The sequence below is a fragment of the Primulina tabacum genome, chromosome 15, assembly GCF_025594145.1.
Source record: "Primulina tabacum isolate GXHZ01 chromosome 15, ASM2559414v2, whole genome shotgun sequence".
NCBI classification, from domain to species: domain Eukaryota; kingdom Viridiplantae; phylum Streptophyta; class Magnoliopsida; order Lamiales; family Gesneriaceae; genus Primulina; species Primulina tabacum.
This window is the reverse complement of record NC_134564.1, coordinates 21888680-21908000: the sequence shown is the minus strand read 5'-3', so window position 1 is coordinate 21908000 and position 19321 is coordinate 21888680. Positions and strand designations below refer to the sequence as shown.

At 36.8% G+C, this 19321-nt stretch overlaps 1 protein-coding gene and 1 long non-coding RNA gene across 4 annotated transcripts; both read left to right on the top strand.

The window, feature by feature from the left end:
* The first annotated feature begins 6170 nt into the window (after window positions 1-6170).
* Window positions 6171-18936, top strand: LOC142527551 (hydroxyacylglutathione hydrolase 2, mitochondrial-like). 3 transcript variants are annotated; one of them, XM_075632389.1, is made up of 8 exons: window positions 6171-6328; window positions 7009-7188; window positions 14347-14550; window positions 15603-15726; window positions 17167-17267; window positions 17936-18010; window positions 18104-18202; window positions 18610-18936. In XM_075632389.1, the coding sequence occupies exons 1-8, from the start codon at window positions 6272-6274 to the stop codon at window positions 18754-18756; spliced, it is 987 nt and encodes a 328-aa protein (XP_075488504.1). In that variant the 5' UTR covers window positions 6171-6271; the 3' UTR covers window positions 18757-18936. The 3 variants fall into 3 exon arrangements, with proteins under 3 accessions (XP_075488504.1, XP_075488502.1, XP_075488505.1); XM_075632387.1 differs by having other exon boundaries at window positions 7006-7188; XM_075632390.1 differs by having other exon boundaries at window positions 7006-7188; window positions 18597-18936.
* Window positions 7197-10948, top strand: LOC142527552 (uncharacterized). The gene is made up of 2 exons (XR_012815476.1): window positions 7197-8085; window positions 8120-10948. It is a non-coding gene; the product is annotated as an uncharacterized LOC142527552 (long non-coding RNA).
* Window positions 18937-19321: the final 385 nt, after the last annotated feature.

The following is a 19321-nucleotide window of genomic DNA, read 5'->3' as shown; positions in this document are numbered from 1 at the left end:
TACTGGCCAAGGGGTACATCAGACCGAGTGTTTCTCCTTGGGGTGCTCCAGTACTGTTTGTAAGAAAGAAAGACGGTTCGATGAGACTCTGCATCGACTATCGGCAACTAAACAAGGCAACGATAAAGAATAAATATCCTTTGCCTCGTATTGATGATTTGTTTGACCAGTTGCAGGGTTGTTCTATATATTCCAAGATCGATTTGAGATCTGGATATCATCAGCTGAGAGTCAGAGATTCTGATATCTCAAAGACAGCATTCAGAACCAGGTATGGACACTATGAATTTATTGTCATGCCGTTTGGTCTGACAAATGCTCCTAGCTGTGTTTATGAGATTAATGAACCGTGTTTTCAAGAAATATCTCGATGATTTTGTGATTATTTTCATCAATGATATTTTGATTTATTCAAAGAATATGAGTGAGTATGCTGAGCATTTAAGAACTGTGTTGCAAATCTTAAGGGCTGAGAAATTATATGCTAAACTGTGGAAATGCGAGTTTTGGTTGAGACAGGTAGTATTTCTGGGGCATATTATATCCGGAAATGGGATATCAGTGGATCCCAGTAAGGTTGATGCCGTGATTTCCTGGCCAAGACCGACATCAGTACCCAAAATTCGCAGTTTTATGGGTTTAGCAGGATATTACCGCCGTTTCATTAAAGATTTCTCGAGTATAGCTAAACCAATTACTCAGTTGACTCAGAAGAATGCTCCATTTGTTTGGTCTGAAGAAAGTGAGACCAGTTTTCTGGAGCTGAAGAAAAGATTGACCAGTGCTCCGGTATTGACTATCCCATCCGGTACTGGTGATTTTGTGGTTTATTGCGACGCTTCTCACAGAGGGTTGGGATGTTTTCTGATGCAGCGAGGGCATGTTATTACTTATGCCTCAAGACAGCTTAAACCACATGAGACCCGCTATCCAATTCATGACCTTGAATTGGCAGCCTATTGTCTTGCTTTGAAGATATGGCGACACTACCTTTACGGGGAGAAGTTTGAGATATATTCTAATCATAAAAGCTTGAAATATCTGTTTTCACAGTCTGAATTGATTATGAGGCAACGAAGATGGCTTGATTTGCTTAAAGACTTTGATTGTGAAATCAAATACTATCCGGGAAAGTCTAATGCAGCAGCTGATGCACTGAGTCGAAAGGTATGTTCTTTATCCTTGTCGACGATCGGTGTTTCAAATTTGATAGAAGACTGCTGTTTGTCTGGATTAGCATTTGAAACAGATTATAGACCGTTGAGACTTCATACGGTGCAAGTAGAACCAGAGCTGATTATGAGGATTAAAGCGGCTCAGAAAGTTGATCAGAATGTACAGAGATCAGTATCGATGGTCAGAACAAGGACATCGATCAGAGTATCGGGTACGTGATAACGTCTTGTACGTGAATAATCGTCTGGTTGTGCCAAATGTTTCAGATTTGAAACGACAGATATTGTCAGAAGCGCACAACAGTCGATTCAGTATTCATCCTGGTGGCAGAAAGATGTATAACGATTTGAAAAGACAATATTGGTGGAAACAGATGAAGAATGATATTGCAGAGTTTGTTTCCAAATGTCTAAATTGCCAACAGGTGAAAGCAGAGAGAAAGAAATCAGGAGGATTATTATAGAGTTTGTCTATCCTTGAATGGAAATGAGATCACATTTCCATGGATTTTGTGACGCAGTTACCGCGTTCCTCCCGAGGTTGCGATGCGATTTGGGTCGTGATTGACAGATTGACCAAATCCGCATGTTTTATTCCGTACAAGATGACTGTACAGATTTGACCAGATGGCAGAGATCTATGTCAGAGAAGTGGTCAGATTACATGGAGTGCCAAAGTCAATTGTATCAGACCGTGATCCTCGATTTACTTCGCACTTCTGGCAGAGTTTGCAGCAGGCTCTCGGTACGAATTTACATTTGAGTACCGCATATCATCCACATACTGACAGACAGTCAGAACGGACTATCTAGACACTGGAGGATATGCTGAGAGCTGTAGTGCTTGATTTTAGCACTAATTGGCAAGATGCATTGCCACTTTGTGAGTTTTCGTACAACAACAGCTATCAGAAGAGTATTGAGATGGCACCATTTGAAGCGTTGTACGGAAAGAAGTGTCGATCCCCTCTTTATTGGGATGATATCTCTGAAGTGCCTGAGATTGGACCTGACATGATCAGAGATATGACAGAAAAAGTGAAGCTAATTAGAAAGAAAATGAAGGCAGCGCAAGACAGACATGCCAAATATGCCAATGTTCGACGTAGACCGTTGGTATTTGAGGCAGGAGACCGAGTATTTTTAAAGATTTCACCTTTCAGAGGAGTTGTCAGATTTGGCAAGAAAGGGAAACTGTCTCCACGATACATTGGACCTTATGGGATTCTCGAGAAGATAGGAGATCGTGCCTATCGACTCGCTTTACCGCCTTCATTATCCGGGATACATGATGTCTTTCATGTATCGTTATTAAGGAAATATCTTCCTGATGCTTCACATGCTATTCAGCCAGACGAGACCGAACTGGATGAGACATTGAGCTATGTTGAAAAACCGATTCAGATTATCGATCGTAAAGAAAAACAGCTCAGAACGAAGACCATTCCACTTGTGAAAGTTCAATGGACTCGTCATGGCACTGAAGAAGCAACCTGGGAAACTGAATCAGTTATGAGACAAGAGTTCCCGGAGTTATTTTGATAATGTAAATTTTTTTTATACAGTTTCTGTATATACTACCTATTGATATGATTGAATGCCTGTGATTTCGGTGACGAAATTGTATCTTAGGGGGGGAGAAATGTAATGCCCGAGATTTTATATCGTGTAAATTACGATTAGTGATTTTTAATCGAGACGATTATTAAAGGGCTAACTGAGACACGGAATGAAATTGCGTGATGAGTTTTGAATGTGCGAGGAATAAACCCTCGCGCATATGCGCGAGATGGACAGAGAACCTCGCGCATATGCGCCAAGAATGTGCGCGCATATGCGCGAGTGTGTGCACTTGAGATTGTCAAGTCCAGAGAGTGTCGCGCATGTGCGCGACAATACTGCGCGCATGTGCGCGAACATGGCAGAGGACCTCGTGCATATGCGCGGAGACAGGTCGCGCATATGCGCGAGTGCTTGAAGTGTACGCGCCGAGACATAGTGTCTCGCGCATATGCGCCGAGAAGGGTCGCGCATATGCGCGAGACGTGTTTTGTGAAGAGATGCGCCACCTCGCCTCAAACATGCAGGATATATATATATATATACATATATATCACAATCGATTTAAAAAGAGAAAGAAGAGGAAAACGAGAGGTTAGGGAGGAATTGCTCTTTGATTTTAGAATTTGATTTACGAACGATCCGTCCGTCCAAATTTGAATCCGAGTACGACACCGAGTTCATAGCAAAGACAGCTACTACCGGACGTAAGTTTCGTTACGTTTTGTTAAGATTTGAAATTATGCTATGTTCAGAATCAGATACGATTCATATATGGTGCTCTTGACATAGTAGACATCATAGAATCGAAGTCAGATTAAGAAACAGATATCATATGGAATTGTTATGATTTTCAGAATAGAATTGATTAAGATTGATGTCAGATTTGTACGGTGGTTGATTATAAGTTATTAGAATTAGTATATACTGGTGTGGTATCACCGGTATCGCAGAATTATACTGTTGTACCGTTAGAATTTGATAGGACAGAGATGTCTTGATTTGAATAAAATATTGATACAGAATATTGATATTGTCATTGCCAGATTGAACATTGACAGACTTTGAGTCGAGACTTCGATTGTATCAGAGCGACAGAACGAAATGTATAAATAAATGTTGATTCGGGATTGCACAACTCGAGTTAGGTTTGACTTGAGTTTCCCAAAATCACATACTTTATTTTATTGCATTGATATTTGCAAATTATCAGATTGATATGTTTAGTCTATTGAATTATAGCAGAGCAAGAGTTCGAGTCTAGGGCAGATCAGCCTAGCTAGGGTAGAACCGCCAAGTCTTTGGCAGAACCGCCTAAGACTCTAGACTTGTGGTATATCGATGAGCTTAGAAGTAGATCGACTTCTATTGTAGATATTCGATATAGAATGCCAAAGTCTAAATTAGATTGGGATCCCTAGAATAGAAATGAGTTGAGATGCGATAACGAGTCATTGGTTTAAATACAGATTTGTATTGATTCATGTAGTCAGATTGGATATATGTTTTGATGTTTGTTTGTGCTTTTATAGTATGCTTTATATGATTGCATTGATACATTGTTTATACTGGGATTTTATTCTCATCGGAGTTATCCGGCTGTTGTCGTGTTTGTATGTGTGCATGACAATAGGTGGGACAGATTCAGGGTCATAGAGGTGAAGAAAGATCAAGATTAGAGTGGAGACTACGGACTTGAACTAGAGATAGGGTTTAAACACTTGCTATATAGTTGTTAAACCTTAGTTGAGACTGATTGTATATAGTGCAAGACTTGTACTTTTAGTACTGACATGTATATTAAGATGTATGCCATTACGTTCCGCCCTTGATAATGTACATTAAAAAAAAAAATTTAGGACCCTATTTATTATAATTGATTAAATTAGTTCCAATGACGATTAAGAAGATAATTAGCGTCCGGGTCCCCACAATATGGCTGGTTAAACCGCCCACTTTATTTATTGTTGCTGCATTTTCTTTTTATTAATTGCTCAGTTATTATTATCTTTTATGAATAGAAATTGGTGTCTAATTATCCCCTAAGTATCACTGGATATTCTTTGGTGTATATATATATATGTATTGGAAGAAATTTGAACATTTATTAAAATTATTAAATATAAATTCGTTAATATTGTAAAGATACATAGATTAGATAGTATGTTCGAGTAGCTCTTAAATTAATGAAGAGCCCAATACGTCGTGCTGATTGCTGCGTTTGCCCCCATCACTGTAAATACGCGTTCGGTGGTAACTGCAAATGGCATTTTGTAGAGCAGCAGCCCTTTCGTTCATGGTCTAGTTTTAATTTGATCAAATAATATTAAGAATTAACACAAAATTATTTTAAATTTAGAAGAGTTGTTCGTTTTAAAAGAGAAGTTTTGTCTAGAACTTTTTTTTTATGTAAAATCTGGAGTAATTTTATACTATATTATTAAGTTTGGCACCCTTAGAGTATTTATTTTAGAAGACATCAAAATATTTAATATAATAATTACCCTTCTTACCCTACTAAAACTTTCTCAAGTCATTCTATATTTTACATAAAAAAAATCTAAACAATTTTTTTAAATTGAAAAACTCTTTTAAAGTGAAAATAATTCGTGTTAATTGTTTAATATTATTTGATCAAATTAATAATAATAACAACAAATGCAACACGTATATATCTTTTACTAGTTTATTATTATATATATATAGTAGTGTGTTGAGTATCTTGATCATTAAACTATTTTGGAAGAAATTGAACATTTATTAAAATTATCAAATATAATTTCGTTAATATTGTAAAAATATATAGATTAGATAGTATGTGCGAGTAGCTCATAAATTAATGAAGAGCCCAATACATTGTGCTGATTGCTGCGTCTCCCCTCGTAACTGTACTGCAAATGGCATTTTCTAGAGCAGCATCCCCTTCGTTCATGGTCTAGTTTTAATTTGATAAAATAATACTATACAATTAACACAAAATTATTTTAAATTTAGAAGAGTTGTTCGATTTAAAAGAGAAGTTCTGTTTATAATTTTTTTTATGTAAAATATGGAGTAATTTTATACTATATTATTAAGTTTGGGACCCTTAGAATAACTATTTTAGAGGACACCAAAATATTTAATTTAATAATTACCTTTCTTACCTTACTAAAACTTTCTCAAGTTATTCCGTATTTTACAGTAGAAAAAAATCTAAACAAAATTTCTCTTTTAAATTGAAAATAATTTCGTGTTAATTGTTTAGTATTATTTCAACAAATTAAAAATAATAATAACACATTCAACGTATATGTATTTTTTACTAATTTATTATTGTATATACACTAGTGTGTGGAGTATCTTAATTATTAAATATTTTGAAAGAAATTTGAACATTTATTAAAATTATCAAATATAATTTCGTTAATATTGTAAAGATTATAGATTAGATAGTATGTGCGAGTAGCTCTAAAATTAATGAAGAGCCCAATACGTCGTGCTGATTGCTGCGTCTCCCCCCATCTCCGTAAATACGCGTTCGGTGGTAACAGCAAATGGCACTCTGTAGAGCAGCAGCCTCTTCGTTCATGGCTTCCTTCCCTCGATCAGTGGTCTCTTCTCTTTTCCCCTGCGCCCTATATCTCTTTCTGTAACTTTTATGTGTTATTTCTATGCTGGGTTTGTTAATTTATGCAGTGAGTATGATTCTTTAGCATAATCGGATAAACTGTGAGATTTGTTTTGATGGGATCCTTTAGTTACCACTTTCTTGGCTTTCTGATATCTTGATTTGACCTTTTTTTCTCATTTAGAAGAGTATGATGCAATCTTGTAATGAACTCTGGTCGTGGATGTGTTCTTTGTTGGTTTTAGTGGAAATGTTCTCAATTTTATGATTGTTTGATGGTTAAAATTTTTATAGTTTTTTTAAGATGGCAACTGTTGCACTCTGCGTGTCTACAACCCATTTATGGCATATTTCTTTTGCACAGAAAGACTTAAATGCGTCATTATATTCCTTTACTTTAAATATGTTCTCTCAATGATTTTCGATCAAAATTGATGTTATGATATTCATAGATTTCTTGAATCTTCTTTTTATATTTGCATAAGTCACCTACTTCCATGATTCGGGTAGGCAGAAAACTGGGCTGGTAATTGTGCTCTGGTTAAGAGATAACTTTTTCAAGTCAGGCTCATATTTGAGTTATTTCACCAGTTCGTTGATAGGTGGATGCTAGTGCATTTCATTTATATCTAACATTTTGATGGTGGTGATATTTTTAAGAAGGGTTCAGAGCTATGTGTATGGCCAGGAATGAGACACCTTTGTGTGAGAAAGAATCTTTTTTATGGGTTTATGAGGCTCTTTTCGATGCCATTCAAGACCTTGCGAGGTGTTAGCCGAAGTCTTGGAGGAGTTTCCAACTTTTGTAGCATTAACACATTATCAAGTTTGCAAATTGAAATGGTGAGCAATTTTCAGTTCCATAACTATCTAGTATCTTAGTTTTATCTTGTATTCTTGTCAATGGAACTCCTTGAATTCTTGTTGTACGTGGTAAATACACTACTGGGCTGAAGTAATGCATTCTGTTAAATGATGAGTTCACGAAGATTGATGAACTAGAATAAAGGAAATTCACTTCACTGGTCATATTCAATTTATGGAAGTTTCCTGTGAGACGATTGATTTTTTCGTTGTTTCTTGATCATTTAACTAGGCTTCTTATTACTTTCTTCATTGTAAAACTGTTAAAGGGGCGATTTTTATCACTCTACTGAATTGTTATCGTTGCTAATACAAAGCGTGATTTTTCAGTTTGTTCCAGAATGGAGTCGTGAGTAATGGATATACTTATATAACTGTTTGTATGATTTATCTTATCTCGATGTTCGACTGGCCCTTGTAGTTTTACGATTTGTTTTTATTTAACCTCTGAATTAAAATCGATAGTGTTATGTTAATTTACCCTCAATACATGTATAATATTATGTGCTAGCCCAGTAGATCTTGGGTTTTCAGGATTACTCAAATAAACAACATAAAACATTTTAGATTTTTGAATAAATTGTATAAACATTACAAATCTCAATAAATGCAGCCTAGTACCATGGAATTCCCAAAAATTACTTTAACTGCTTACAGTAGGAAATAAAGTTCTTTTAACAAATGAAATTGTGCTTTTACTTGTGATAACTGATAATTACTTGAAAGGGTAAGATTTCGCTGCTAAGCCAAGAAAATCTGATGATATTTTATATTTCATGCAATATCTGTAAGTACACTTGTGAAACTTTATAGTATAGGAGGCGAAAAGTACCTTGGTGGAAATCTGATCTAGAAATTCCATAATCTACCATTTCTGTGGACAATTTACTTCTTTTATCACAAAAGTAAGACTCACGCAGTTGCATCACTCTCTATTTCCCAAATAGAGTTGGATTCCAATCTACCCAATTTTTGTGATTTTATAATCTTCAAGTTGCCATTTCTTCTGTGTGATGAGAATTTCTGAATATAAGCTGAAATTGATCATAAGGATTAGAGGGAGTGATGTTTATTACTTCATTATGCAGTGGTAGGGTAGGGTTGCAGTTAAATCTGTTTCTTATTTTAGACTGTCCAAAGATGCACCAAATGACCCACTTGTCATATGCATTATATTCCTCTGTCAAATATGCATTCAAGGTTAGTAAAATAAATTTCGTTGCTTATTTTATGTAAATGTGAGAGGCAAAACTAAAGTGTTTTATTTCTCAAGACTAATTCACGTTACATAGATTACAAGTGATGTAACTACCTCCAAAATATCAGAAAAAACACTATCCTATCTAATTTACAAGATTTAAATACAGCAAATATTATCCTATATCTGTCTTCATTATATCACGTATTTATCTAGCTTGGTGGTATATGTTAATGAGACCAAGCTTGTTGACAAGAATTCATGATTGTGTTCTGACAGTGCATTTATAAGTAGATCCGCAAGTTGATTGAACGTGTGTATTCGATGCTAATAATCCTTTCATCTAGCTTGTCCTTGATGAAGTGTCGATCAACTTCCACATATTTGGTTCTATCGTGATGAACCCAGGTTGTGAGCTGTACTGATAGTCGACTTGTTGTCACAATAGATCTGCAATGGATCTTTGCATTCTATCTTAAGTTCTTTCAATACTCTACGCCATGTGCCATGTCTCTATATTCGGCTTCTGCACTCCTCCATGCAACAACTGACTGTTTCTTTCTCTGCCGTGTCACTAGATTTTCCCATACCACTGTATAATAACCTTATGTTTGCCTTCCTATCAGAAATCGAACTAGCCCAATTTGTATCTGTAAACGTACTCACTCTTCAATCATCATTCTTTGTAAAGAACAAATATCTGCCTCGAGTTTGTTTCAAGTATCTAAGGATCCTATAAACTGCATCCAGATGACCTTCATGGTGAGTGATGTATTGGCTCGCTAGGCTTACTGCAAACGCAATGTCGGGTCGAGTATGTGAGAGGTAGATAAGTTTCCCAACAAGACGTTGATATCTTCCTACATCCACTGGTTTACCTTAAAAACATTTTTGTTTGTTTCTCAACTCGATTGGTGTCTTACTTTGTTTACATCCCAACATGTTTGTCTCTTTTAAGTTCTAACAGGCCCAATGTGTATTTTCTTTGAGAAACTGAAATGTTTTCTTTTCTCCTTGCAATCTCCATTCTCAAGAAATGTCAAAGTTCCAAGGTCTTTAAACTTGAACTCATTTGCGTATGCTTGACTTCTTCCATCTCTTGACTATTGATGATGTCATCCACATATACAATGATAGCAGTGATCTTTCTTTCTCAGAGTGTTTAGTGAACAATGTATCGTTTGTTTGTCCCCGACAGTATCTAAAGTTCTTGATGACTTTGGAAAATTCATGAAACAATGCACGTGGAGACTTTTTCAGTCCATAAAGTGATTTTTTGAGTGTGCATGCCATCTACTTTCCCAATATGTCTTCGAAGCCATGTGGTTTCCTCCTCGAGATCACCATTAAGGAATGCATTTATGTCCACTTGTTGTAATGGCTAATCAAGATTAGCAGCTAAAAAATGAGAATTCTCACAATATTAAGCCGAGCAACTCGTGCAAAATTTCAGTGTAATCAATACCACAAGTTTGAGTGAAGCCTCTAGGCAACCAAACATGCTTTGTGTCGTTCGATTGAGCCATCTGCCCTATATTTTACAGTGAATACTTATTTGCATCTCACTGTGTTTTTGCCATGTGGTAACTCTACCAAACTCCAGCTGTTGTTCTGTTTTAAGGCACACATTTCCTCTAGCACTGCAGCTTTCCACTTCAGGGATTTCTAGAGCTTCATGAACTGAGGCTTTACAAGATCAAGAATGGTACCTGGATGAGGGATTTACATTTACTATTGGTTCATCTTCTTGGCTGTGATTAGGAATCACAATGTCTTTAATAGCTTGAAGTATTCGTCTCGAGTAGACAAATTCTGGTTGAGGTGTGTCAGGTCTCCCCCTGATTCAGATACTGGAGAGGTAGATTCAATTGTTCGGGAATGATAGGGTTGGGACTGAGAGAATGTGATGTCTGGGCTAATAATGAGAGGAAGTGATGTATCCCAACAAGCTTGTCTGGCCAAGTTCTCCTCCTGAAGCGTAGATAGGGAAAAATACAGAATATTCTCAAAGAATGTGACATCACGAGAGACTAATGATTTTTTTTGTATGAGGACGATAACAACAATACACATTTTGAGTAAGAGATTATCCAAAAAAAAAAACTGATTTAACTGCCCTAGGATCAATTTTGCCTCGAAATTGTAGCGCCCTTAATTGAGCCACTACTAAACAGATTAATAAACACGAAACATTAATCTTAATAACAATAATTAAACAGCGGAAACCAAATAACTTAATGATCTTACAACCTAAACGAAAACAGAACAATAACAGCAGTCTTAAACATTAATACAATCATATCAAAAACATAATTCTGAACGAGGAAACAATAAACCACATAAAACCTCCATTGAATCACCGCCGTAAACCCAACTGCTCTAGCCACTGCCCTGGCCATCCAAATCGTCCAACCTAAGACCTGCCACGTGGAATGGGGTTTCCAAGATGAAAAGAAGGACGTGAGAGACAATCGCCCAATACGAGAATGTACGAGTATACAAACTGATATGATGCATGCGAAATGCAATATGCTCGGATATCGAGGATCAGGTCAAGAATCTCATGCTTAGTCTAAAGGCGCCTGAGTGTGTAGTTTCTGATCTGCCCTAGACATGTTTTGGCTCCCACACTCATCATCAAGACGTAGACCTACAATGTCTGGGTCATCAGAGCCCGCGGGTCCCGTCGGACACTGTAGCTCTCGGTCCTCCATCGTCCACAATACAGAATAGGGCTGAGCGGCCCCAACAAACGAGGTATATCTCAAAAGATATGAGGCTCGACATGATATGTCATGCATAATATGCCAAAGCAGTAAAACATGTATCATGCAACAGATAAATATGCAACATATAAGTGTGTATACTACGCTTGGATTTCTCAGTCAGTACATCACGTACTTCACTAAAACAATCTGACAGAAAGCTCTGAACCTAGACAATACCAACAAAATATAATAACTCTCAAACCAGATTCCTGAATTACCAAACATGCTACAAAGTTCTCCCTGGTGATCCTTAAATCACTATTTAAGGCTTTGAGATTATACCCGCGTCCCGTCGCTCAGTTCACTGACCCCTCCTCGAGTCGACACTAGCTCCGAAACTTCCCGACACCAAAGTGCCCTAGAAACTGACTAGAAAACCTAAGGTATAATGCTAGAACTCTCTCTGAAGAATGCGGTGTAGGAAACCAAAGAAATCAGCTTCTATTTATAGGCTGCATCCGGACTAGTTCAGAAAATCCGAATCAATCTTATCTGCCACGTGTCAGAATCTCATTTGTCTAGTTGGATTTCTCGGGATAATGTAATTTGAAGTAGATCAGGTTGTCCATTTTAAATTCGGTGGATCCCAACAGCTTGATCCCGAATTATCAATTACTTAATAATACTTAATTAACAACTCTTTAATTATCTCTTAATTTGTACTTTATTCAAAATAAAGATTCGGGTCATTAAAAAAAATGGTCATGAATGTGCATAAAAGCAGTATAGCAAAAAGTACTAAGCGGAAAGTTAGTGGAAGGACCAATGTGAGGGAAGATGGAAGTTAAGGTAGACATGGGTGTGCAGAAATTTAATGGACGACTGGGTAGACAATTGATTAAGTAGGCAGCTGTAAGGACCGCATGCCCCATAGGAACTTAGGCACATTCATTGTGAACAATAAACCAAGGGCAACTTCTAAGAGATGACGATTTTTTCTTTATGATACTCCATTTTGTTGTGTTGTATTGACACAGGGACTATGGTGAACAATCCCATGGTGCTGTAGATAGGAACCAAGAATGGTATTGAAATATTCTTTACCATTGTCGGATCTAAAAGCATGTATATCGGTATGAAATTGAGTCTTAATCATGTTGTGAAATTTTTTGAAATTAGTTGATGTATCAGATTTATGCTCGAGTAGGTAAATCTAAAGTAACTCTTGTGTGATCGTCAATGAAAGTGAGAAACCATTTTTTACCAGTGCGACTGGGAATTTGTGATGGTCCCCAAATAACACTATAAATGAGAGAAAATGCGGCAGATGGTTTATATTGCTTAGCTGCAAAAGTGACACGAGTATGCTTGGCAAGTTCACAAAATTCACATTTAAGTAAACTGAAATCTTTATTATTCTGAAATAATGAAGGAAACAACCGAGCTAAATAAGAAAAAATGTGGTACCTAATCTAAAGTGATGTAACATAATTTCCTGAAAGTTTGAAACAAGGTTGGACTTAACTCTAGAAACCAGAGACTGTCGACTTGAAGACGAAGAATGCTCAAGAAAGTAAAGGCCATCGTGAAGTGTGGCGCATCCAATCATCCTCCCCAATAGTGGATCCTGAAATTGACACGAAGCTGGTCAAGAAATTAGCAACACGCTTACAGTCACGAGTCAGTTTACTAACATAGATTAGGTTACAGCGCAAGGAGGGAACTTGAAAATCATTTTTAAGACAATTCCCTCGGAAACTTGGATATCGCCATATCCAGCAACTCGAGTGAGGGAACCATTAGCAATCTTGACAGAAATCTGGTTAGGACATTGAGTATAAGAGCAGAAAAGTTTGGAGTTTCCAGTCTTGTGATCAAAAGCTCCGGAATTGGCAATCCAAGATGGTGTAATGCAAGAATCAAAGACCGATTGGAGCGTACCAGATTGGGTCGCAATCACAATGAGTTGTTTCATGCAGAAGCTTGCAGTATTGCTCAATCTGCTCTATCTGGTCCTTAGTGAAGGGAGCCAAAATGCTAGAGTTGATGGGCTGCTCTTGAACAGATGGAACCTGGAAAATTCGACCATTGGGCTTTTTCCTTGGCTGCCGATTTACCGGTTTACCAACAATTTCCCAACATTTGTCTTTCGTATGGCCTAGACGATGGCAATGATCACACCAAGGCCTTTTGCCAAGCCGTTGTCCCTGACGGGAAGGATTTCCTAAAGCCAAGGCAGAAATTTCAGGAGCCGAGATAGTAGTAGGCAACTCAGTTCGCGGCGGACTTCTGCAAATGCATCATCTAGGGATGGGAAGGGATCCCGAGCACAATCCTTCCTCTAACATCATCGAGTTCTTGGTTGAGGCCTGCTAGGAAGTCGAACACCCTTTTTATCTCGAGGTACCCTTGTAGTTTCACACTGCAAGCAGCACTAGGAGAAGTATCTTCGAAGAATAAGTCCGGTTCTTGCCATAAATCCTGGAGATCAGTGAAGTACTGAGTGACAGTTCGTGAGCCTTGTTTCATGTCTTTCAATTTTGACCAAATTTTGAACATCTGAGAGGCATTCCCAATATCAGAGTACATCTTCCGAGCTGCATCCCAGACCTCTTTTGTTGTTGTGAACCACAAGTAGCGGCGACTGATGGAAGGTTCCATCGAGTTTACCAGCCATGCGAGGAGAACGGAATTTCTGTCAGCCAAGTATTGTACGCTGCGTCGGTTTTGGGATTGAGCAGAAAGCTCTCCCGTGATGAACCCTAATTTACCCTAGGCACGGAGTTTGACCGATTGTGCCCACCGGAGATAATTGTGACCATTGAGACGATGAGTAGTGATCTGAATTGAAAAGATGTGTGATCATTGAGACGATGAGTAGTGATCTGAATTGAAAAGATGTCACCCATGCACAGAGAGGTGATGACCGGATTTTTTGTTGCAGTGGGGGAATCGCTGGACAAGGACTACGCCTGGACATGGCTCTCTAGAGATGAGTTGCTGTCACAGAAGAAGAAAAATTGAAAGGGAACCGTATGGCTGTGTGATACCACGTAAATTTGAGAGGAAAAACTCAAGTGTTTTATTTCTCAAGACTAATTCTACCCCCAAAAAATCAGAAAAAATACTATCTTATCTAATTACAAGATTTAAACACAACAAATATTATCACATATTTATCTTCATATTATCACATATTTATCTGCATTTTACGTATTTCCTTTGTTGTAGGTGCCATGCCTTCGAGATAACTATGCTTATCTTATACATGATGTGAATACTGGAACAGTTGGAGTGGTGGATCCTTCTGAAGTATTGCCAATAGTTGATGCATTGAACAGGAAGAACTGGAATTTGAACTACATATTGAATACTCATCATCATTTTGATCACACCGGTGGAAATTTGGGCTTAAAAGAAAGATATGGTGCAAAGGTTCGGTTTATTCTATCATTACTCCTTTCTGAAACTATTTATTATTTTATTGAAGAACCACTGCTGGTGTTACAGCAATGCTAACAACAAACCTATCTTTGGTTGGTTGTGCCAAGTACATGAAAACTTGATTTGAAGGGTCCTAGTGACTCCACATCTCAAAGTATTTTCCCAATTCTAAAATTTATCACGAAGGTTACAATTTTGCGATGTTTGACAAATTCTTTAAGTTTGGCCATTTATGCTGATTGAAGCTTTCTGTTTACTGGTTTTTGGTGTGTACTACCGTCATGATAGGAGCATACTTTTACCAGTGCATTGGTGCTATACATGTGTTGCTGGGCAACTAGAAGATGTTTAACTTATCATTTTATCCATACAGAATTTGTGAAATGTGTACTCTAATTGTGAGTGTATCCATAACTAGAATGTTCTTTTGCGATGGTATAAATGTTTACTGAAGAATTGCTAATTTTCATATGTTGCATGTGAGCTTTGGACTCGAGATGCTTCTGAAATCTAGGAGTGCTATATGGAAGCAGGGAAATAATTTCCTGCAGTCTGAGTATCGTAGGTCTTGTATGGGTGAGCATTTGGTTACTGACCGAACCGAATTGTAAAAACCGAATAAACAGAACTTTTTTCCGATAAAACTAACAGAACAATATAAATCGGTAACTGAATTGATAGATTTTTCTCAAATAAATCAAAAAAATGGTAACAAAATCTGGAAATAAATTTTATCCTTGAGCCCAAGCCACGTTATTAAATATGTACTTGACTTGTGTATTAGCATATTTCCTAATAATTGCGTGTATTGGAATTTGTGGTTCCTAGTCGATGTCGAGACTGGAGGATAAAACTAACTTTACTTGTCAGTCAAGCTATGTAGAGGATAAAACAAACTTTGCTTTTCTTCAATCAAGCGTTGTGGAGGATAAAACTAAGTTTGCTTAACAGTCATTTGCTGTTGCTTTAACTTAGAATGTGCTTTTGTTTGCTAATTTGAGCATATCAATAATTAATCCCTGTGTCTTGGTATATTCATGTAGGTGATTGGATCTGCTTTAGACAAAGAAAGAATTCCTGGCATCGACATTGTTTTGAATGACAGAGACCAATGGATGTTCGCTGGCCATGAGGTGCTTGCAATGGAAACTCCTGGTCATACACGAGGTTGTTTTTGAACATTCAGTGATCTTTTTCTTTATCTGAATTTTATCTGATGAATTTAAATATTATGTTTCTTTTGACTTCACAAGCCCCATTTTTGGCTTCAAATTTGTTGGTTTCAATTGCACTAGCATCGCAAATTTGTTAGATAAATACTTAAATGACCCCTTTTGTAGAAAACTAGTTCTAGAACTTAAACACATGAGAGGAGATGATGCACAGAAACTAATTATATCATATTCTTCACGCAATACAAATGACATGTGGATTTATCAGATTATAAACTGTATGGACTTGGTCAATAATGTATTGACTTGCATGAATCCTCATATTTTGGTTGTGCTACTATGGTTCGGCGAGAGATACGAAGAAGCTTGTTCATACGTTATCTAGATGTAATAATAATTGCTATGTACTTAAAGTTAATTAGAAGAAAATATATCCAATAGTGGATGGTTCTTTTGATGAAAGAATCAACTAGGCTCCTAGTGGTTGTGCAATAAAGTCTGAACAGGAGGACATTGGCTCAGGGAAACTACTTCAGTTTTGACTAAGAGCAGCAATTTCATTAACAGGAACGGAAGTCACTGATAATGCAGAAAATGTTAATTTAGAGGATAGGACTTCCTGTAAAATTCTAAATATATATTTGATAATATTATTGTGACATATATAATATCACTAAGGTTTTGTAATAGCTGATTTAAGTTGTCATTCCAATAAGTGATGAACTTAATGGATACCTTTTGAGATCGTTGTATCAATTGTCAATTCTTTGGTACTCATCTTTATGGAAAATACTAGAAGCCAAAGTTTGGGTTCCATTACCTTGCAAAGAAATATGCCTGCCCTTTTTCTTCAAAACTTCTTACAAAATTTTAACCCTGTATATTGAGAATGAAAAATACTAGTCGTCTTTGCCTTCATGTTTACTTTGTTATTTCATCTAGAAAAGCACAAAACTAGATTGAGTTTAATAATGAGCACACATGAATGAGGATTTGCTTAAGCTGTTGTTTTGTAATTTTGTTAGATTGGTTGTTGTCCAAGTGCAATTGAATTTTCATGTTAGAATCTAGTAGTATGTGAAAAGTATAAACACCTGTAGTCATAAAAAAGGGGTATGAAAAGTTGCTGCAGAATTCTGTTTCTTCTTTCCTTTTCTAGAGTCCTGGTGCATGAGAATTGCCAAAAGTTTTCACACATTCCACTGTCTATCATTCAGGTTTGCTTTATGACCACATCATTTGTTTTTTAGCAGAGGGAATCTTTCGTTGTCTCTGTACTCTATAAAGCATTTAATTTGTTCCAAATTGAATTGATTTATAAACAGTGTGGATGTCATAATCACTATTTGGCTTGTTTTTCAAGTATAAGTATGCCGTAATAGTCTGCTTCTATCAAGTTGGCCTCGTCTCTTACTTGTCTTTTCATTCCGATCAGGTCACATTAGTTTCTACTTTCCTGGATCAAAGTCAATATTCACCGGAGACACTTTGTTCAGTTTATCCTGTGGTAAACTTTTTGAGGGAACTCCTCAGCAGGTAAATTTGATACTGAGACTTCTTTGGTAGGTTATAATTATAATCATATCTTCAACCTGTGCTTTTCAATTGATTTCAATTGTTGATGTTTCTGCTCCTGCTTAGTTTGTATTCCATGTCTTTTGATTTTTGTGTTGATTATATGTCGTAGTAAATGTGGATTTGTTTGATTATTTTATGACTAGTCATTTGATAAAATATGAGCGTGCTGGTAATTGATTCCTGTAGTGCTCCGGCAATGTGAGTGATGTATGGCGATAAACCTATGGTGGGTTTTGTTGCTCCCATTCCTCATTTTGCCCATTGGCCTTTAACTCCATGATTTTACATATTTGAAATTTACTGGCACGCCTGCCCTTTCATTGTGTTTATGAACACCACTACCTTTATTTAATTGACGTATGGAGAACCAATGTTTGGTTGCCATGAAGTGACATGGAAGTGACAATTGCTGCATGCACTTTTCTCCTCCATTTGTTAAGTATTGTTATGTCTGTGTCTGCAATGAAACGAGGCTGTTTTAAGAAATATTACAGTGTTAACAAAAAATAGTGACTCATTTTTTACCGTATTTCATGTTGCTTGTATCCTCATTCCTCCCTCCCTTTTTTTCCAACCCCCAGAAGTTGAATTTGAGACATGATTATGTTACCATTTATTTGCAACAGATGTTCTCTTCTCTGAGTAAAATTACGTCTTTACCAGATGATACAAACATTTACTGCGGTCACGAGTACACATTGGTTAGTGAGATCATTCTCCTTTACACACACACACACACACACCACTAACCAAATAGACAAGTGATTGGCTATAATTGTGTGGCTGTTCAACAGAGTAACTCCAAGTTTGCGCTATCAATAGAACCTGGAAATGAGGAGTTGCAGTCTTATGCAGCCCATGTAACTCTACTCCGTAACAAGGGATTGCCAACGGTACTTTTGGCTCTTATATCTTGTCTATGAAGCTTTTATTTCAACATATTTCCTGCTCGATTAAGGGAGGATTTATGACGTGTCCCAAATCTAGTTTTCATTTTCTTGTGAATTAATAAGTGAATTTTAAATGGAATAGCTTTTTAGTTTCTATTCATTGTGGAATCATGCAAGTTTTTGGACAGTGAAGATAGAAATTCGCTACCATTTTCTTGAAAAGAGGTAGTAAATGACTTTTTCTTGAACTGATCCCCGTGCTGATACATTTCTAAATTTTTTCTCTCCCAAGTTATAATATCTGTGTTTTCCTCTCTTAGTAATGTCTCTCGGTGTTTGAATTGGTTCTCCCACTCGACTTCTCTTCACGTCAAATTTTTTATATTTCTTAATGTAGTTTATGTACTCAGATCCCGACCTCCTTAAGAAAGGAGAAGTTATGCAATCCTTTTCTTCGAACGTCAAGCTTGGAAATTCGGAAGGCGCTGGATATTGCCGAGTCAGCCGATGATGCTGAGGTTTTAGGTGCTATCCGTCAGGCCAAGGACAACTTTTAAGTTGTGTTTGAATCGAATGATTTGATATAAATTAACTTTAATTACATCATATTATTGGTATTTTTATAAGCTAATGAAATGTTTTTGAACAATCTAAAATGGAATCATTTGTAAAGGGTCGAATCTTTCACAAAAGTTCAAATCATTCAATTCAAACATAATTTTAGTATCGTAATTTAACCAGCTGTTGCAGATGATCCAAAGTCATGTGCACGATTGCTCAAGTGAAGATGCATGATAATATAGGACCGTGTGACCGTCCGTATATCTTATCGAAGTGCGGTGGTGAATCTGATTGAGTGTGTTTCGTTCTTCTTCTTCTTTTTATCCATTAAACTTTGTGAAGGTAATGGCCTGATGGAAGGTTGGATTTTTCTACTTTGTAGTCAGTCTCTCAGTTCTCCTTTATAGAATTAAAATTTTAAGGGAGTGTTTATTTCAATCTCTAAGAATTTGAATTTATTGGTTAATAAACAAGTTAAACATATAAGGCTTAGTTTGGTTGAAGTGATAGGACAAATGAAATGATTAGTACCAAAATGATTAAGTATTTGATATACCAAGA